A 22688-nucleotide genomic window follows, 5' to 3' on the forward strand; every position below is an offset into this window, starting at 1 on the left:
GTCCGTGAAGTCACCCGTAGGTTTCTAAAGAGCATTTTTGGAGCCCAAAGTGGGTGGAGCCAGCAGTCGCCATCTTGGCAGCGTGTCACTCCTGGATAACTGAAAATCGGTAAAGAGGCGGGATTAGCTGAGGTGACGTGACAGCTAACAGACAGCAGACAGGCGGCTAGTAGTGACAGCAGCGGCAATCCACCTGTCACTCAAGTTGCCATGCCCTTAATTATCTAGAACTTTAAAGCTTAATATAATTTAAATGGCTGAGTTGTAAAAAAATTCACCTCCTTCACAGTTGTCATAAAGGGCAAAATTAGCTATTTCGACCAAAACCACTTTTTGTACCAGGCTGTAAAAAAAATTCTGCTGTTAAGTTGGGCATATTAACATAGGGTTCTATGGGATTGACTCTCTTTTGGAGCCTGTCTCTAGGGGCCAGTTGATGAATTGCAGTTTAATTCACTTCCATGTTGGATTCAAGAGACAGACTGGAAGGTTGCCGCTTGGTCTAATGGTCTCCATTAGGTGGTTACTAGGTGAAATTTTGCTTTTGAAAGCCGGTCATTTATTAGGAACCTATACAATTCTAGTTTACCCCAACAATACCCCGTGTAGATTTCGCATCAGTTTCAAGATGGTCACTCAAATTTGTCACGTTAAATAAAACAGAAAGATGCTTGTTTTGAAAGTGACCTCTGTGTGAGCTAGGGTTTAAACGACTTCAGATTTTTTGAAGTCGACTTTTATGACATCAAAGTCGAGTCGACGTCGACTAGTCGCTGACGTCATTCATAAAAACACAAAAGATGGGACTGATTTGCAACATGCCACAATTTGCAATTAATTAACAGAAAATTAAACAGATGCTGACAGACAGCTCATAATGGGGCCGTTTACACCTGGTCACTTCATTCATTTTTACTGATCTGATTTATCAAAACGATTCCATTTACACCTGGTCACATAAATATATTTTCGCAAAATGGATATAAATCCGATCTTCAAACAACGCGCTATATAAAGATTTAACGGAGTTCACGTCACCGAAAGCAACAGTAATGAGCTGCATTTTATTGATCATCAGCTAATTTCAAAATCAAAGACCGCAATAAGAGAGACCGCACTGGTAAGATTTCTTTACTTTTGTTTTGTTTCTTTACTTTTAACGAAGATGTTTGTGTGTTAAGCGTCTGCGACTTACTTTCACTTTGATTTGCGATAGTTTGCACGTTGACGATGAATAGATGCTCAGCTGCTCATCTGCGGTGATGCGTTTTGCCATAGCTTCATCATATAATGAATATAACATGACATATAGGCTAACTAGCTCTCACACGTTTATTTTTAGCATTGTAGGGAGAAGTCCAATTATGTGGTTTCAACAACCAGATGCATTTACACTTGTCCAGTTTCGTCTGGAATGCGGCCCACACCTCCTCCTGAAGCGGTTTGAGCGATCGATTTAAGCGATCGATTTAAATCCGTCTCGAATGCGTTTCGGTTTGGCATTTGTGACCAGTCACGGAAACTAGGGACACAAGTCGGTTCTGGGGCATTTTGAGTTATTCATAGATTCTGAGAGTGTAATATCCAAGCTTTCCAACGATGTGTAACATGTGGAAATCTGATAATATTTGGAGAAGTTGTGGCCATTTTAAAGTAGGCACTTAAAAAAGCTCAAAGAGGAGAAAACGAGCTAAAGATTGTGCAGTTCTCACCTATCTCTGCTGCTGGGGGTGACAATAGGGCTCATTTACATCTCATTTAGATAAGCCATACCCCCTGTAAAGCTCCTCCATGTGCTTTACAGCTTTTTTTACACTTCGAATGAGTGCACTTCTGCCGCACTAGGCGAAAAACAATTGTGCTGCCCCTCTATTTGCAACGTACCAGCAACAACACACAAAGACCAATAATGCCATATAGCCTGCATATAACGCGAAACCAGCAACAACACATAAAGACCAATATGCCATATACATATAACGCAAAACCAGCAACAACACACAAAGACCAATATGCCATATAGCCTGCATATAACGCAAAACCAGCAACAACACACAAAGGCCAATATGCCATATACATACAGTATAACGCAAAACCAGCAACAACACACAAAGACCAATATGCCATATACATATAACGCAAAACCAACAACAACAAACAAAGACCAATAAGCCATAGGCCTACATATAGCGCAAATAGTACGCAACGCTCGTGTGCCCAAAATGTCAACAATATTAAAGTTTATGTAGGAGGCAAATGCCTGCTGGCATTTTTCTTTAAGCAGTCATTTCTGCAATTTTCCAAATAATCACATTTCACCTCCTCAAATTACTGTTGCAAATCTCTTTACACCACTTTCTTATGTGCGTATACACACACAAATGAAATGTCTGCAAGCACATTATATCATCAGCAGGTTCAGCATCTTAAATAACGGCTAAAGAGCAAATGAAGCTTAACTTACATTTCAGAAACACGCACGGCAGGCCTTCATCGCAGCAGCAAAGGTCTTAACTGCATCCTCTATTTCGATTCTCCGTCACATATGAAACAGCCAGCCACCGCTGTCAGCGAGCCGAGCCGCCGTATTGAAGCACTGAGGGCGAGCGCGCTGCGCCCATACCTCCGGTTCAGTTTCCCGAGCCCACGAAGTGCGGCGAAAACATTTTCGGTGTAACTGCCAGACGGTTCATCTCGTCTGCGACAATCTTTGCGGCATCCATCTTCATTGAATTTTGATATCAGAGAGAGCTGGCCAGAGCACAGCATAATAAGTAGCCATGTGGTTGACTTGGAGGGCGGGGGCAAAAGCGCCGGGTTATTCAGTATGGAAATACACACAGACAATGACACGCCACGCCCCTACTGCATGCTAGAATCTCCGAAAACAAGCCGATTTCAACCTCAAAATGTAAGCTTTTAAATATACCAATACTGCTATCTCAAACATGGAGAGGCTTCTTCGTGATTTCAATTAACAGATTCTCCAAAAAATTGAAAATCACCAATTTTGAAAAAAAACTCTTCTTTCTCATTTTGCTCGAAAGTTGTGCTGCCGACTTGTGTCCCTGGTTTCTGTGACGGGTCACATTTACACCTGGTCTTTTCACGATCGGATAGCCATCAGATCACAGAAACACTAAGTGGCCAGGTGTAAACAGTTGCAGGTGTAGGATGAAAAGAATAAAGAATAGAAAAAAAAGCTATAAATTCACATCTGCGCGTTAGTGATGCGCAGATCCAAGTAATACAAAATAATATTCCAATTAATTCCGGATGAATTAGAGATACATCATTAATATGTTTAGATAAATATATGGAAAAAATAATGTTTCAATGATTTTAATAAAGAGACTAATTTCCCGGTAAAACAGTGAGCGTGCGTCATGCTTTCGTTTTCAACAATATATATATAGTGTTAGGTTAGTAAAGTATGTATCACACTTGATGTACCAATGCTGCTTTCTTGCTACAATGACCATCTGGACTCTTGATCTGTTGTCGTCTGCAACGCGGCCATGTTAGTATCAAAATTAGCGCAATCATAGTGTCACATGATCAATGCGACTAGTCAACGTCAAGCTTAAAGCGTCATGGCATTGCATTAAGGTCGACTAGTCGACTAATCGATTCAACCCCTAGTGTGAGCGGTGTTTCATGCATTGCTATTGACAATAGACCCAATTTTGCCCAAATTTAGCACCTTAAGTAAGCATTCAATTATTTGAATGCACAATGTGAAAATTATAAACCGCCCGATGGCAATCACTGAAAAAACAGTGACGCTACCACAAATATTTCGATAGTGAAGCTACTTTATGAATAAAAGTCAAAGGCCGGTCACTGGCCAAACAGATACAGTTCGCGACGGTATCGGTTTGTGCGAGTGCTTCAATGAAGGCAGTGCATTAATTTAGAATGGGAACTAAACTGAATGAAACTACCTGTGGATTCAATGGTTTGAATTGCACACCTTCCAGCCAATCGTAATAAAGTATTCAGACACACAACGGTATAAGTGACTTAAGGCATCAGAACATTATAAATGTACAGCATGAAAAATTGATAATCTACCAATATATTAAAAACAATCTATGATACTAATCAATAACGATATGGTATTGATATATCTCTGAAACAATTTGTAATTGAAGCTGAATGATTTTATAGGTATCAGCCATAATTGAATGTGAATTTACATATTTTAAATGAATCAATTGAAGCGTCTGACATAAATATTGTCATATATTTTATGTAAATAAAACAATAAAGTAATAAAACCATGTGCTTACATAGAAGTAAAACACTCAAGAGCAAATAAAAATAAGAAAGTTAAAATCAATCTTTTTTTTTACTTTTTTGTTAAAAAAGGGAATGTATATATTAACAAATAGCCAAACTCTTCCAGTGTTCTGATGAATTTCAGGCAGATTTCAATGACCTCACAGTACTGCACGCCAGCTAAAGTCTGCTTTGAAACCCAAAATTGAAAAATGAGTAATGAAGCCCATGAATGTAATGATAGGGATTGCAATGACTCTAATAGTATTAAACTGACAGCAGAGGCTAAATCCAACGCAAGGCTTTGAGTCCCAATTACAAAAGCGCTCCCGTCTGACAGGGGCCTACAGATAGAGACCTTACACTTGAGAAGAAAGAGAAAATAATATCCTGGGGAATTATAATGGATGATCTCAGGAGGTTTGGATATATGAAGGCAGGCCAGAGATGATGAGACGCGATTGTCGAGGCCCTCTTCGCCCCCTTTTAATGGATGGCTTTACTGTAAGTCTCCTCTTCCTAATTAATAAGACACATACAGTTTGCAGATGCAGGAGGAATGGAGTGGAGAAGATGAGGGGGTGATTAACGACATAACACTCAAGCCGAAGAGGACGTCTCCCCCCCTTTTCATTCTCGCTCCTCGACATCTTCGGACCGTCATCAGCACCCTGCACATCCCCTGACAGGTGGAATAATAACGGTCATACATCACTGCCCCCGAAAAGTCCAATAACCTAAATCTTCACTTGCCACACAGCCCGAGACTCAATTACTTTATTGACATGTAATCTTCATAAGGGGAGAAATATTGAGCATGTAAGGTCAGTCGGTTATGAAGACGTATTATCATATTATCTGCATGGGGGTTGTAGGGGCTAGGACCTGACAAAGCTAATTATAATTGTACATGTTACCGGGCTCCAAGCGCATTATGTGCTTGGCTGCATGAGTGAGTCCGGGCAGACGAAGGGAAGGACAGGGGGTGGCTGTCCAAATATAAGAAAGCCAGGATGTCCTTTTAAGGGCATCAGAACCAATGAAGTCAGATATCATCTAATTTACGTCTAGCGCCATAATCTCTCTCATTCATTCATTCATTCATTGATATATCTATATTGTAAAGACATAAAATCCTGCTAGATTAAGAAGGGATTGCCCGCTGCATGGGATATTGGAGCATAATAATACCTATTAGCTGTGGCGTGCTCATGTTAGATCAAAGAAAAAAACCTACCTTGAACAGAGCTTAAAGTTCAGCAAATATCAGTTCTGATTTGCGCAGTGACTTGAACAGTTGCACTGCCCAAATGTCACTGTTAGTTAGTGATTCTGGAAGCCGAGCTTGTGGCTCTCCAGCCCCCCTTTCCCATCCCCAAGGTTATCTTAATATCAGCCAAGCCTCTGCACTGGTCATCGTAACCATATATTACCCTGTATTCAGATAAACAGGACTGTATGTGAAAACCAAAGTGATATTTCGGCTTGTCCTTCAGCCGACAGCGTTCCTTTGACTGCTACTTTTACAGGACTAGATTTAATATCCTGAGAGTAGCACTCCCAGTTTTCTTGGGGGAAAGCTATGGCTACTTTAAGGCATAAACACAAAGTATGGCCCTGAGTCACAACATGAACGGGGCAGCCGGGTCACTGGATATGAACACGTCTTTGCTCGCTTCCTTGCTGAGGGAGGAATTGCACTTCAGGACATGTGTGTTCATTCCGATGTGTTTTATTTCATGCCATTTTTGTCTTTTATTTGCTTCTTGCTTCCTGAGAACAAACCGTGTTAAGCTTGTATCTCAGGCGATGTTGAATGGAAAACTAGTTTGCTGGAGGTGGTACAATTTCAAGCTGCTCTCAGGGGAGGCTGGTTAACAGAGGCTTAATGGTGTCAAGTGCAGAGGCGTATTTTAAGAGCATTTGTGAAGATCTGAGCTCTAAGAGACACACATATACACTTCTGTTCAGAAGTTTACACAGCCTTTGCAGAATCTACAAGGCGTTTATCATACACAACTATCACAAAAGGCTACAAGCAGCCAGTGGAGATGCCTGTGAAGGAAACACAATATAAAGAACCAAAGGCATGTGAACTGCTGACTTATGGATGTTGATATTGTGTTAATATTACATTGTGTCAGTAAGAAATTAATACTTTTATTCAGCAAGAGTGCATTTTTTGCATTTTTATAAAATAATTCAATAAAAAATTTTGTTTTTCTTATTTCTATTCATCAAAAAATATTGAGCAGCACTACTGTTTTCAACAATGATTATAATAAGAAATGTTTCTTGAACAGCAAATAAACATATTGCAATTATTTCTGAAGGATCATGTGATACTGACGACTGGAGTAAACATGTTGAAAATGCAACTTTGCCACCACTAAGATAAATCACAATTTTACATATATTAAATCATTTTAAATTGTAAACATTCACATTGATAAAATAAATGTCATCGCATATTTAGCATTTTAAATAAAAGAGATTAAATCGTAAATAATATGTACAATTTCCATGTAAAATACAATACAGATTCTGCATGAACTATGCAAACTTATGAGAAAAGAGGGGTATAGTTTCAGTTGTCCATGTCAAGGCCAAACTCCAAATTAAAAACATCTCTGCAGTTATTTTCCAAATTCACAACTGTGAACTGGTTAGAAACAAAATGACTAAATCTGAAACAGATATTATCTAATGCAGCACATTAGCAAAAGCTACAGTGAGGTTTACAACAGAACTTGAAGCAGCCAAATTCTTTGTGCTAATCCATTTTGTGCACTAAATAACAGTCCACTAAATGACTTTGCGAGATCGGAGAATCCATCAAACCGATTATGACAGCCGCAGAACTTCATTCTGACATCTTATATGGCTATAGGTGACCTGAAGTTGAGTGGTTAAACCAGCAGCAAAACTGAAGAGGCATGATTTCCTAGGGAAATTAGGTAAGTACTCATTCAAATGACAGCAATCTGGAATTCATTTCAGTGTCTGACCTCTATGACTCAGTCAACTCAACAGTCTTATAGCGACACAACATGTCAGAAATGATCACCCAATCAAATTATGACAGTAAAACAATGTGTCTGCTTAAATTAATATGATAGGGAAACCTGCTCTCTTTCATTCGACTTCATGGGCAAATTCTTTTGACAGATTAAAAAGTTCCCTGTGATGTGAAGCCTTGTTTGACCTAGTTATCTGTTTATTTTCAGAACCATTTTGACTAACCCTACAATTATTCGAGCTGAAAAGTTAAATATGCTGAAGGAGTGCACAGCACAGCTCAAAGTACCTGACCTCAAATGACTTTGACAAATTATGACATTAAGTTCAAGTGCCTGCTCAAATTCGGCCAAAAGTCCTGCTCCATTTTCGAGCGAGCCATCAACCACAGTAAATGTCAAATTCTCATCAATTTGTGCTTGGAGTCTCTGACAGAGAGGATCCGCCCTCATTGAGGCTGCTGCATGGCAGTGAACGCTAACTGTCCGTTTCCCAGCATTCACATGGAATAAACGATGTGCTAGGTCATTAACTTGAGCTATACTGATCCTCCCGTAATAGCCAGTGTTCAGACATCAGACGTGGGCGGGGGTGTCTCGTGATGGTGTGCTGAGGTACAGTTGACAACAAATCAGTAAATTCACCAGGGAGCAAAAACACAGTTTTGACAACAGTCCAATGGAGCTTGCTCTAACTGACAGATGAGTTCAGTCCCTTCCACCACAATGAATTCATCCCAAGAATATGTGTGGATTGAAGAGGGGAATGGGGGTGTTTCGCACCACGAAACATAACAAACTGTTCCAGCCAATAACCGATAAAAAGGGTTTGGGGGTGCGGTTTGGGGGGTTAGTGCGCGGATGAGGAGGAGGGAGGGTCTAGCTAGCCTTCGTTTTGTTTGACAATACTTTAAACGTCGACAAGAAGTGATGTCACCCAACATCGCTTTGAGCACCTTTAACAAGGGCAGCCTTTATTTGATCACATATACAGTTAAACAGTAATTTAGTTAAATATTACAATTTAAAATAACTGTTTTCTAAGTAAATCATATAATGAAATCATTCCTTCTATATGATGGCAAAGTTGAATTATATTATATTGTAAGAGAATTGTTTATCTTAAAGAGGGCCTATTATTCCTTTTTGCTTTTACATCTTTAACTTTCTTTAGTGTGTAATGTTGATGTTTGAACAAAAGGTCAGCAAAGGTCTTTGTAATGGGCTTGACATTTCCGAAACACACTCAAAGCGGTTGACCAATCACAACACACTGGTCCAGGTGACCAATCTGAGCACTTTGTGCTTTTCGAAATGAGGGGCTTCATAGAGACAGGAACTAAACAGAGCGTTACTGACAGACTGGGAAATAAGGTGCTGCAACAATGTGAAATATGTGAAAAATAATGTGTTTTCAACATTCAAGCATGAAAACTGGTACTAATAGACCCGAAAAACTAAATCAAGACTTTGTGAAAGTGCTTTTAGTTTTGTTTTTCATGATTTGGAGGACAAAAGTTTTTTCTTCTTCTTCTTGATAGAAGACAATGCAGAAAAGCAGAGCGCATGTAGCAGAAGACAAAACTTGTAGTCCATTATAACATCTACAAAGACAGCATCCATGCTTTCAATATGGAACTAGGCAAAGCTTAGACTTTTTTTCTCAAATATTATAAACAGTAACTTAAACAACACACGCACTCTTTTTGTTACTGTAGAGAGACTGACAAACCCCCCAAGCCAGATTCCCAGTGAAATTGCTCTCAGACAGCAAGTGCAGTGAGTTTGCTTCCTTCTTCTCTGAGAAAATCAATAATATCAGGAAGGTGATCAGCTCATCCTTGAGTTGCGCTGGGGTCAGACGGATCAAACCGCAACCTGAGAAAGTAGTTTCTATGTCTGATTTCGAAGAAATTGATGGCAACATTTTGGAAGATACTGTACAGCACCTTAAAACATCAACCTGCGCTCTTGACACATTTCCCACATCTTTCTTCAAAAGTGTGTTTAACTGTTTAGAAGCAGATCTCCTAGACGTGGTAAATGCCTCACTTCTCTCTGGGAGTTTTCCAAACTCCCTGAAAACTGCAGTTGTCAAGCCCCTCCTGAAAAAGAGCAATCTGGATAAGACCATATTAAACAACTATAGACCGATCTCAAATCTTCCTTTCATAGGGAAGATCATTGAAAAAGCTGTTTTCAATCAGCTTAACAAATTCTTAAGCTCGAATGGATACTTTGACCATTTTCAATCTGGTTTCCGATTGCATCACAGCACAGAGACAGCTCTCATAAAGATAATAAACGATATTCGCTTAAACACTGATTAAGGCAAATTATCAGTACTGGTACTACTCAACCTCAGTGCTGCATTTGACACTGTCGATCACAGTCAAGACTTAGAGAAACTTGTGCATGCTTTCATCACCAGCAGGGTGGATTATTGTAATGGACTACTCACTGGCCTTCCCAAAAAGACCATAAGACAGTTGCAGCTCATACAGAACGCAGCTGCTAGGATTCTGAGCAGAACCAGAAAATATGAACATATCACACCAGTCCTCAGGTCTTTACACTGGCTGCCAGTTACATATATGATTGATTTGAAAGTATTATTACTGGTATATAAATCACTAAATGCCCTAGGACCTCAATACATTGCAGATATGCTCACTGAATATCAACCCAACAGATCACTCAGATCATTAGGATCACATCAGCTTGAAATACCAAGGGTTCACTCTAAGCATGGCGAGTCCGCCTTTAGCTACTATTCCAGCCGCAGCTGGAACAAGCTTCCAGAAGAGATCGGATGTGCTCCTATAGTACTCACATTCAAATCCAAACTCAAAACACATCTGTTTAGCCGTGCATTTACTGAATGAGCACTGTGCCACTGTTTGTCCGACTGTTTGTACTGTATTTTTATTTATTTTTTTATTCAAAACTGTTTTAATTACTCTGTTTTCTTATTTTTTTAAATTTCTTCTATGTAAAGCACTTTGAATTACCACCGTGTATGAAATGTGCTATATAAATAAACTTGCCTTGCCTTCTTCTTCTTCTTCTTCTTATTTTTCCAAATATTAATAAACAGTCAAACAGGTGACTGGTTTAGTGCCTGCTAAAAATTCAGCTTTGCCATTACAGGAATAAATTATATTGACATTTTCTTTATTATGTTATCAGGACCGTTGTATCGGCCTGATATGTTTGACTTTATGTCCCCCCTAACATATAAACATTATTTTTGACATTCTCATGCTTATCATAGAAGTAATATATTCAAGTTACTGTATGTATGAATTGCATTTTTGAAAAAAAAAATCAACAATTATGAAGCGACTTCGACAGATATCTTTCATAACATGTTTTCATTTATCCCTGATGATTAATAATCCTGAAAAACACATGATACATAATTAAAATAGAATAAATGGAAGCTGTCACCAAATTAATTGCTATCATTTGTAAATTGATTGTATATTGAATCACACTAACAAAAGCAAATGCTGCCAAAAAAGGCCTTGCTATGAATAATAATGAATAATAAGTAGTTCCAGCATGTATCTTCCACGGTTTTGAATTATAACTCTTCTGTGTGTTTTTCTCTTCCTGCAAGCAGCATTTGTCTTCATAAACTTTTCCACTGGCCCGTCACATGATCATTATAATGCAATCAGAGCTCATTGTGCACAGATCAGTTTCGCCATCAGAAAGACAAGTTGCTCAACATCTGCCAGGACTCTGTGTTTCAGCATCTGAGTGGGTTGAGAAACCCCCTGACATGAACACAGCCATCCATATCAACCTAAGCAAGAGGAGGGAAATTCGAGGACCCCGCATCGATCCCGCCGTAAAAATATCTAAACCATATGGTTTGCCTCTTCCCTCATAAATTACAATGATAAAGTCCTGTGGTTCGAGACTGTGAAAGCCACACTAACCTGCTCTAAACTCTTGGCAGGACTAGAAGCACACAGGAAATACAATCCTGCATCTCAGATGTCCCAAACTCAAGTAACAAATCACGCACAAATATGAATAATGCTTAGACTGCATTAGCAATCACTTTTAAAGCTGATTAGAACACAGGCATGGGGTATCCATTTGTATGATATATTTGCTGTCAGTCTCCTGAGATGGTCCAGCATGACTGGGAAGCAGACCAAAGCCCCAAGAACCACAAGTATGTTATTGCGAGTGGGATGGGCAGACTGGCTTGAATTCATGTCCTTGTCCGTCATGCTGACACATTCTCCGTCCTGAGGTATCACTTAACTCGTTTCTTTTGTGTATGTATTAATAGATCATCCAGGAGGACGGATCATCACAGTGCTGTAATTTTATGAAGCAAAGCATTACTGATTAAAGACTCTAAAGTGATGACAGCGGCTTTAGCATTAAATAAACTGCTGCTGGTGGGCTAGTGCTAAAGGATCTGGGTTGCAAATACCATATTTTTTACAGAAAGAAATCAGAATTACTGAGATGCTGTATCACACTTTTAAACAATGCTAAAAATTAAGTGAAAGTCATATGTGAAGGCCAAGTATGGTAACCCATACTTGGACATTGCCCTCTGCATTTAACCCATCCAGGCAAGGGAACACACATTAAAAGTAGTGAGTAGTTAGTAGTTTTGCTGTAGTGCCAGGGGAGCGATTGGTGGTTAGGTGCCTCGCTCAATGTCACCTCAGTAATTTCCTGCCGGTACTGAGAATCGAACCTGCACCCTTCGGGAAGTCTGACTCTTTAAACATTAGGTCATGACTGTCTATTTTCAAATGTTTGATCATTTGGAATAAATGTGGTGATACTATAGTACAGTGATATAATCAATGTTGCACACGGTACTTAATAATACAATGGGACTTCGGGGGTGGGAGCCTGCTTTGAAGCCAATTTTGAAGAAAAAAAAACATACACTACCATTCAAAAGTTCTAAACGCGCATCTTATTTATTTGATCAAGAAAACAGCAATACTGTGAAATGGTATAAAATGACTGTTTTCTATTTTATTATAATACATTCCAATTTATTCCTGTGATGGCAAAGCTGATTTTTCAGCAGCCATTACTCTAGTCTTCAGTGTCACATGATCCATCAGAAATCATTCTAATATGCTGATTTGATGTGCAAGAAACAATTCTTATTTGTATCAATGATGAAAAAAGTTGTGCTTTTTGTGGACACCATGATACATTAACTATTTATGGATATCTAGTTTAAGTACCTTTACACATACACAACGAGAGAGAGAGAGAGAGAGAGAGAGAGAGAGAGAGAGAGAGAGAGAGAGAGAGAGAGAGAGAGAGAGAGAGAGAGAGAGAGAGAGAGAGAGAGAGAGAGAGAGGAGGGCAGGGAAACCTGGCAAATCTGGTGATTAGTTCTTCCTAGAGTTTGCAATTTCAACTTTGTTTCCAGGCGGAATGATTGTTTCCAGGCGGAATGATACAATTATCAGAGTGCCTTGACTCACAGAAGTTGAGCAAAACCAGCCAATCAGACTAGGGTTGGAAGGACTTCTTTAAAAGCCATTTTAATTTATAAACACTTTAGGAGGAATTTGAAAGCTTTTTTTTTTCGAGCAACCCAAGGAGCACAGCTACCATTTGATATTAACATGCCTTATTAACTTGAATCATTAAAAAGAAATGATCTCTCGCTTTCATATTCCAATGATTGCACCAAAGTACAAACAAATATGTTAAATGATATTAAAATAAACACAATGCCATCCCGACAGCATCATGTTGAAACCTTTCTTCAGCTGCGCCTTCAGAGACTCATTCCAATACATCAAACAGCAAAGTATAAGAGGGGGGAAAAAGAAGGAAAAACAAAGAAAAAAAAAAACAATGGTGTTGATGACACATCCTCAAATCCAATACAAACAGAATTATTCAACGAATGCAGTGCCATCTCATATGGAGATAATGACACTGAAGACAGAGAAGCCATCTCAGAAGAGTTCGGGATGCCAAGCCCGAGTTCAGCAGTTGAAACTGTCAGGGAAGTTAAGTCTGTCCTGGTGTTTTAATCTACCCTGCTCCGAGGAAAGAAAAAGAGAGAAAGGGGGTGCGTTCCAGACTCGGTGATAAACAGGACTCTGACTACCTCATGGAAGAATCCGATCCCATCTCTGTGTTCTTTTCTCTCTTGCCCTGATAGACGGTGAAGAATGGCTGGAACGGTCTGGCTCTTCCTCTGTCTTCCTCCATTAATCTCCATCTCCAGACTAATGGATATTCATGCTCCTGTGCCAAAGCAGTCCTGGGAGGCCCACCGCAACCTCTTGAGAGAAATCATATCATATCATCTCTCTCCGACAAAGGAAACAAAAGCAGTACTCACAAAGAGAGGCCCCAAAACAGTCCTTGGCAGCTCCTATACAAACCTAAAGGCCTGTAGGAGTCAACTTAAAGTGGTGGTCTCCCACAGACGGATTGAAAGCCATTGCAAGTAATTAATCAGGGCAGTAGAAGACCAAGGTTATCCAAAGCAGATGTATGGGAGTTACATCAAATTACTAATACGAATCGATATCATACTTACCTTTTTTTTTTTTTAAACACGCAACTTTCCATCTATTATGTTTTGGCACCTGATCTGAGCCGAGGTGTAAATCTGAAAGTCAACATAAATTTTCGTGATGGCCATTCATGTTTTATAGGAGCTCATTACTTAGCTGCAGCTGAAATTATAGGTGTGTTTAATAAAGGGGTTTTAGATGGCCCCAAAACACCCTAAACTCATTATACAGAGATCCTAAACACCTCATCAGAGCTGGAAAACCCTTTGGATCATAACATTGTCACGCAGCAAAAATATCTGTAAGACAGTTTTCCCTCATTCAGATCTATTGAAAACATATGTGAGACATTTGGCAAAGGCCTATGTAAGGGAATAAACAGCATTCTCTTCAGGATTTTATATTCAATTCCTTCTTGTTAAAAAACAAACATAACCCTACAGTGAACAAATTTATGATTTGTAGAAAATAAAATCACTACTCTCAGGTTTGGTCCTCAACATGTTGAACAGCCTATAGGCAGGTCTTAAGGACATCATAGGTGTCCTCCCTATGCCGAACCTTACTGTAAAACATAAAAGTAAAATTTATCAAATGAAATGAGTTAATTTAACTCAAATATTACTGAAAATTCATTGCTCTTAACAGAACAATGTTATGTGAACTCAACTGATTACATTAAGCATTATCAGTTACAACATATTTCTAGATCCCAGCATGCTTTGCTTCAGACTCTGTAAGAAGAGTAAATGTTATGTGTTTTACAATATTAATATAAGGGTTATGAATTATATGTTGTTATGATGGGATTTAAAATGGTTTCCAAGTCGAGGATGGGCCAAAGCAAGACTATATCCAAGCTGCTTTGTTTAAAATGAGTAATTGCACTTGCTGATGTACAGTAGTAATAGTCTCTTGCTATACTAGCACAAGTGTGCTATATCTAGCTAGCTAGCAGGCATATATAAGAAGGTAGAAACGTTTTTGGACTGAGTGGTTTTAATAATTATAGTGAAGTTTCAGCAACATAACATTTTTGAGTGGAGTTTAATTGTAAATTAGGAAATATTATTTTAGGGAACTCAAATAAGTTCACAGTACTCATAACTCTTGGCTTCCAAACTTAAATGAATTGACTCAATTGATTTCCTCAATTGAAATGAGTTAGCATAACTCGTTGGGTTTTACAGTGATGTTCCAAAAGGCAGGATTCATATTTATTCTGCCTAAAAGCAATCTTATAATGCTCTGTAGCTTAGAGAAAAAAAATCCATCCAAGAGGTAAGAAATTTCAATTATAATGCATAATTAATAGGGATGTGCAAATATTACAATTCTGGCTGACACTAACAAATAGATTTTATGACGTTATGGTTGATAACGGATAAATTCTAAGTGCATGTTAGATGATAGAACATGTAATCTAAATGTAATAATTCCAATAATCAATAAGGTATTAATGTATCTTGCACTCCAAATAATTAATAAAATACTGAAAATACAGAGGAACTATATTCATGCATTATTTTAGGATATACAGTAGAACTTTTCTCTAATGAGCATACTTTTGCAATGCTGAATAAAAAAAAAAGGTTATATAAAAAAATCTCTTAAAAATACCAATAAAACAGCCAATAAGTCAAGATTCCAAAATCCCCATCACAATTTTAGCATAATGGCTGACAGGGCCAAAGCTTGGAGCTGGTTTGAGAATGAAACTTGTCAAGGGAAAAAAATCACTGCTAGAACCATCACCAGCGAGCCTTTAGAATCTCACTGAGCATGTACAAGCACTTTTACGATATCAAATACTAAGGGTTTATTCAAAGATTGACACACTGATGGAAAAGAGAATGATGGCTGAACAAACTTTCCGTCAAGTTTGGCCTGGAGGATTCAGTTATATGCAGTTTGTACACATGCAAACTCATGCCTATAAAATGGCATTGAGGAACAACTGCTCGACAGGCCATAATTAAGAGGCAACTCTGCCAAAGGCAAAGCTTGGGGCTATTGCATATCTATTGGGCTGTAAAACTAGACAAGCAACAGCACATCACCAACACCAATCAAATTTATCTCAATTACACTGGATCGCTGGCATAAATATCTCTGTCTAGGGCTGTATGTTAAACATGGCATTTTAGCTAAACAATGCGGGTGCAGATCCAGACTTTGGTAATTGAATGATGCACGCTATCCAGATGTAAGTTAATGGAGGGTAGGCAGACAAACAGCAGGTGTAATTCTCTCTCCGTCCTGCTGAGCTCTAAAAGTCAGTGCTTAGCACCCACTGCTCCATCATCTGGCCTCTCCCAGCCCCTGTGACAGCACATTTGTCATCATTTTCACATTTTGGGCAAGAAATGTACTGTTTTAATGGCGCCCTCTGAACAGTTCCAGATGTTTGTTTATTTGTTGTACCACAACTGTAAAGTCATTTATTCCTCATACGCAGTCCCGTTTAGGGGCTGCAAATCAGCAACGGCATAATGACAATAAAAAAAAAGAAGAAGACAACAAAAGTGCATGGTCCCTAGGGGGTCTTCAGTTAAGATTTTCTCTTTGAAGGCTGCTTGCCTCAAGGGTTTAGTTGTGTTTCATTTAAAATACAGTCAACTCAGCTGGAGCAGAGCCCAGAATAGGAGCGTTTAAAGTTGGTGCGTGTGCGGCTGATGGAGGAGTATGGTTTCACCCTCGATGGCTTCTGGTTTGCTTGCCACGGTGAAGATGAATGATGGGAATTCAAAAGTGGTGGTCGCTGCCTTCAAATGTACAGAGACGAACAAAAGGATTTGTATATTTTGCATTTCAATTATGTATTAAGTTTCAGGGCAGTTGTGTGACCTGTCATAATGATTTTTATTAATATGGCTATCTAAAATGTGACAGCAGTGAGAGCGGTGGCTCCACTTTATTTTTGTATTTATTTGCGCCTGTGGAAAGAGAAACGTTGTCTTATGTCGTTTGGGTTAGAAGTGGAAATAATCTATATTTAAAGCAAACAATTCATCTAAAAAATGACATTTGTCAAACAAAAAGAAGTATATAATAGGGCTGCAAAATTATTTTGTGTTGTTTGCTGTGCTTGTTTGGGCTACACAATTTGGCCACATATTTTGTGACTATATCTCACAATGTCTATAAAATAATAATAATAATAACTGTTATCATAATATAAAAAAATGAAAACATCTTTAAATAATAAGCAACATTAGTATTGTAATATTTCACTGTAAAAATAAATGATTTAAGGAAAAAATATATCATTTTATTTTACAGTACAACTGCAAAATTACAATACTAACATTTATGGATGTCTTTATTCAAAATCTTTTTTTAAACATTAGACTAAATTTTCATTTTGCCGAAAAATCACAGGGGGCCCTTAAAGCTTCTGTTTATAAGCCGGTTTATGAGCACTTCTCATTACAAACTTAGGAAGATAGTTGGCACATATTGCGTTCCCAAATGCAAGTTATAATCGACCCAGATGTGTTAAGTTTGTGTGAGGCTGCATTTACTGCGATCTGAGACACTGATCATGAGCTGCTCATGGATAATCACACTAGGGTAATTATTACTTGTTAAGTTGTTATTAACTTTATTTGTTTATTTTCATTTTATTTGTTTTTTTCCTGACACTATCTTTTAAACTTTGCTCTTGTGGAGCTTGACTGAGCCGTCATTGTATGTAAACTTCTGCGGGAAGATTTTCCTTTAAAAAAACAACAAGAACAGTATACACGTTTGGAAAGACAAGAGGTTGAGGATATCATTTTTGGGTGAACTGTTCCTTTAAGACGACATTTGTCTCTTGAAAGAAACTTTGGGTTAGGTTCAGGCGACAGGCCGGTTTAAATCTGGTGGGATCTGACAGCAGCGCTACTTCCTGCGGCCACACAGTCCATCCCCCTCCATCTACAGACTTATGGTTCTCCGTGTCACGCCGGGCCTGCCACATAGCCTCCCTTCTTAGCTTCTGCTTTTCCCTCCTCCGTTTCTCTCCTCTGAGCCTCTCCTGTCTGCTCGCTGTTTGTCCACGTCCTAATTTCCCCCCAAAACAGCAGACAAGGGTCTTGTAACCCAAAGCCAAGACCTCCCATGCCATGCATATAGCTAGTTTCCCCTCTTCCCTCCACAGACCTTTTGTCTGCTGTAATTATCCATGGCACCTCGGCTCTGGGGGCCTGGCACAGGTGACATCAATTGTAAAAATATTGAGAAAAGGTAGAGAGGGTCCCTGTTTGAGACAGCATGCTGTCATAGATGTCGCTATTCCTGCCGGCCACAGCAAGGAAGCAAGTAACATATAGCAAATGTGACTGGACTAGGCTTTTACCTATGTCCTAATTTCAGGCATTCTTCTGCATAAAAATAATATTGTACTGTATATATTGCATATATTGTAAAATTAAGAACAGTCAGGATTAAAATTATCCCAGACACCTGCCTATACTGTATGTCTATTTAATATACACTTTCCTAAATCTCAGATTGATGGACAATGTTTTATTCTATGTATTTATTCCCAGGTTCACAACAGCAAATATGGCAATATCCGAGCTAATACTGAAACATATATTTGGTGTCATTATATATGTTAACAGATACACTTTTTACATATAAGTGTCTCAATTTATGTGTTCATGCATAATTTTCATGTGTTTCTTAAAGGCATAGTTCGCCCCAAAAATGAGAATTTATCACTTATGATCAAATGAGAATTTATGATTTCTAAATCAGTTTTTATTTTATCAGCAGAGCAATTTTCATTTCTATACAATGAAAGTCAGGGTTGGTTTGAACCCCATTTCATTGTATGGACAAAAACATCTTCAAGAGGGTGAGTAAATGGTGACAGAATTGTCATTTGTGGGTAAACTATTCCTTTAAATTTTGGAGAGGCAGCAATAGCAAGCTAGCTTTGAAAGCATAAGATCCCACTCTCACTTCAGAGCGTCTCCAAAGCCATGCTTCCTTCAAAACACATGAACGCATACAGCAGGGAGCAAACAAAAGCATCATGAGAGACGGAGTTAAACTACCTCATGTCTCAAAGCACATAACAATTACAATAATAAGGAACGTAAACAACTTAAAGAGCTCTAATTGTATCACCTGACTGCAGCAGATCATTTCGCCATTGATAGTGTTGCCATTGAAACACATAAGTTCGAGTCACGAACCGCTCCAAATATAACGTCACAGGTTTCCATCTCTTCCAAATTACAGTAGTTATGGCGTGAACGCAGCATAAGCCCGTGGTTTTGGTTCAGTTCAGGAGGAACTGTAAAAGGTGGCTGCTGTTTCCGTTTGCGGTGTTCAGTGAGTGACATCTGTCTAACTCTACATAGCATGGAACGGCTTAAGCCCAAAATCGCGGGCTTATGCTGTGTTCACGCCACACTTCGAAATGAAAATGCTTTCATCATTTACTCACCCTCAAGATGTTTCAAACCTGTATGAATTTCTTTCTTCTGCTGAACACAAAATAAAATTTTGAAGAATGTCGGTAACCAAACAGTTGATGGACCCCACTGTCTTCCATAGTATTTTTTTGCTACTATGGAAGTCAATGGGGTACATCAACTGTCTGGTTACCGACATTCTAATAAATAACTTCCTCTGTGTTCAGCATAAGAAAGAAACTCATACAGGTTTGAAACAACTTGAGGGTGAGTAAATGATGACAGAATTTTCATTTTGAAGTGAACTATTCATTTAACTAGTGATTGCTTAACAACAAATGTTTCTGGGGCAAATCACCTACCCTGCCTTTAAAAGCATTGGTGATGCTCAAATTAAACAAACAATAAATAAATAAATAAACTACAATATATGAGCAGGTAATATTTGCACTGCATTACGATTACACAGAAACCCCATGAATTATCACCAATCCAAACACAATGCCCAATTTCCACTGACAGTGTCTTGGAGGTGAACTGCATCTTTTAGTGTCATGGCTATTCTATTAAAGCATTTTCATGGCACAGCCAAAGGTGAGTTTTAGTAAAGAGTTACAGTGTCAGAGCCGATGCATTAAGCAAATAGAATAGGCAATAAGTCAAGATAAATAAAAACGGCACGATAAAGGCAGAGGAATAAAAAGAGGCGAAGGACGAAGATGAGGGCTTGTGTTATCTAACGCTGCAGTACAGTATCGTAAAAATAACAAATGGAGAGTGTCAGCTCGCCCAAATCTAAGAGGGAGAAAAAATATTTCATATGTCAGCTCCGTTCACCTTTTAATGGACTATTCTCAAGCAGCATGATTTTGACAAAGCACTGGGCTTTCCTCTACATCACTTGAGAGGTGCAGGTCAGCCTTTGTGAAATAGATCTGTCCTTGGTGGGGGGTTGAGAAGCACACAGCTGACCTCGCATGAAAGTACCACCGCCATGGCCGTGACATAAAAACAGCGCTTTGCATTGCACAGACAAAAGAGCATGATAAATGTAGTTGGCATGAAAGCCTCGCATAGAGTCGAACACATCACAACCATCTCTTCTGCAGAGCTTCTGTTAGCAATCGAGTGTACGTTTGTTTAGATACCTGGCATCTGAGACAAAAATGTATGTATACTGTGTTCTCACACTTTTTTTTTGTCCAAATAACACTACCTTTGTGGTTTCGGGCATCTCTGGATCCTCGTGGCAGCGGGGTGTACGGCGTTGTGGCGGATTCGGGCCTCAGATCACTGGCGAATTCCTTAAAAAAAAAAGAGTTTGGAAAAACATAAATTCACAATGCTCAGTTTACACACCTGCGAACATTTACAACGTCTCCGACGATTCATTATCCAAATGTTGGTTATTGATTTCTGTATGCAATGATCCTAATTGAGTTCAATGAAAGGAAATCATTTGTCACAAGCAATCTGGAATAATTTCCCAGACTGATGCCACAAAGGGAGAGAGAATGGAAAGGCACGGCTGGGTGAGAGACAACGAAGGAATGCGGGTGAGATTTCACCTCCATGACTGATTGTCTAAATGCCATAAATTTCATCAGCGCAGAGGAGAGGAAATGTTAGGAGCGGCTTTCTTATTTTATTAGGGCGCGGGACGAGGGCAACTTTCATTATTTTGCAGCGAGAGGAGTGAAAGGTGAGGATGGGGCCCTGGCTTTGATTACCTGTCCCCTGCCTGTTTAAGAGAAGGGGCCACCAGGGGAAGGGCCCCAGACACCATTCAACCATGAAGAGCCCCGCGGGTCAGGCCCGGGTCAGCCTGCCACTCACTCACACGCGCTGTTCTGTGTTGACAATCCAACAGGTGGCATGAAATTACTGCTCTCCAAAGGCCAGACCTGAGTTTAAGTAAACTCATCTCTCACTGGCCGACCTTAAAAATACAAATATATTCACATAAAGGCCCCCGCATAGACAGAACAGGAGAGGAGCTGCAGAGAATACAGATCGCCTGTGTGCTTCTGGTAGGTCAAAAGTGTTGTTTTCAACCTCCTTTGTCTTCTTTCAAGGACCAAAAACACAGTATATCATGATGTGTTGATATCTGATGCCTTTGTGGAAATACTGTGCTTTTCTGCAGGCAGGAATTCTCAGAGCATTTAATCATTGTAAGGACCAAAATGACAAATAAAGAATAGAGGTGGCATATTTAATTTTTCCATTCATTGGAAACTCTTAGCTTAGTTCTGAGAATGTATTATGCATATAGTGCTTAAAGGTTTAGGGTCGGTAATATTTTTGAATGTTTTTGAAATAAGTCGCTAATGCTCGCTCGTATATTTTTGATACTTTTGTATCAAAAATACAGTATAAACTGTAATATTGTCAGATATTATAACAATTTAAAATAACTGTTTTCATTTTAGTATTTTTTCAGCATCATTACTCCAGTCTTCAGCGTCACATGATCCTTCAGAAATCATTCTAACATGCTGGCTTGCTGCTCAAGAAACAATATTTGTGTGGAAACTGTGAAGCATCAGAATTATTTGAAAAATATTTTTTTGTAACAATGCAAATTTCTTTTCTGTCACTTTTTGCTGCATATTGATATTAAGTGTTTCTATTAAGTATTTATAATAAGCTAAATCTGACTTATATTGACTGAAATAGAAAAAGTGTAAATATAGCAACAATTATGATAATCAAAATAATACTTTTTTATTCACTTGATTTTTAAAACATTCTTCCAAAGGTTAACTATCAGCAGGTTGTTTACCGTTGCCCAGCAACAGAAAAATGGAGTAAATATTTTTCTTTTAAAACTTAAAAAGCTTTTCTTTCTCTCGTTGTTATCACATGACTAATTATCACCCTAATTAGAAGAATCCAGCGGGGTGCAGTTGCATCGGGGTTTCCGAGCAAGTCAGCAGTTTCCTTGTTACCATTTCAATCTCCTCTGGCCATTTGGCTTTAATATCCTAAAGCAGCATTTGTAGTGTCAGCTTCAGTCCTCCCTGACTAATTTCCTCTGGACCTGACAGATCAGAGGCCTTCCCCACCAAACAGCCCTGTCCCGGCCACAAAGCCGCTCGTAATCCTGCTGCTTGTCTACAATTAATCTTCCCAGTTGCCACATTATTAACACCACCACCCACAGACAGGGGCCGGCTATGCCCCACCGGACACAGAGCACCCCCCCTCCGGCCCAGCGGCCAGGCACGTCAATCACATGCCGTGCGCAAAAGTCGCCTGCTGTCAACATCAGAGATACCCCCTCTCTCCTAACCATCCCACCCCTCCCGGGCCAAGTCTTCTGATCAAACACCCCCACCCTGGAAGAAGATTAATCAGAGCCCTCCCTCCACTTCCTCCCCTCCCATTCACTCCTCTCTTTCTCTTTATTCAATGAGCCATCCTCGAGATGAGAAAGAAGG

At 39.1% G+C, this 22688-nt stretch overlaps 1 protein-coding gene across 2 annotated transcripts in view; it reads right to left on the reverse strand.

Moving 5' to 3' along the window:
- The window catches only part of lrmda (leucine rich melanocyte differentiation associated), a 300296-nt gene that overhangs the window by 17092 nt on the left and 260516 nt on the right, over positions 1 to 22688 (reverse strand). The window contains exon 6 of one of the 2 annotated variants that reach the window (XM_077197128.1): positions 20462 to 20549. The exons of the other annotated variant lie outside the window; for it this stretch is intronic. Within the exon in view, the coding sequence (XP_077053243.1) occupies positions 20462 to 20549 (88 nt within the window). The remainder of the gene's footprint in view (positions 1 to 20461; positions 20550 to 22688) is intronic. 2 annotated transcript variants of the gene reach the window in all.

This window comes from Siphateles boraxobius, unplaced genomic scaffold (genome assembly GCF_051911475.1).
Source record: "Siphateles boraxobius isolate OS27281-9 unplaced genomic scaffold, OSU_SipBor_1 37, whole genome shotgun sequence".
Lineage (NCBI taxonomy): Eukaryota > Metazoa > Chordata > Actinopteri > Cypriniformes > Leuciscidae > Siphateles > Siphateles boraxobius.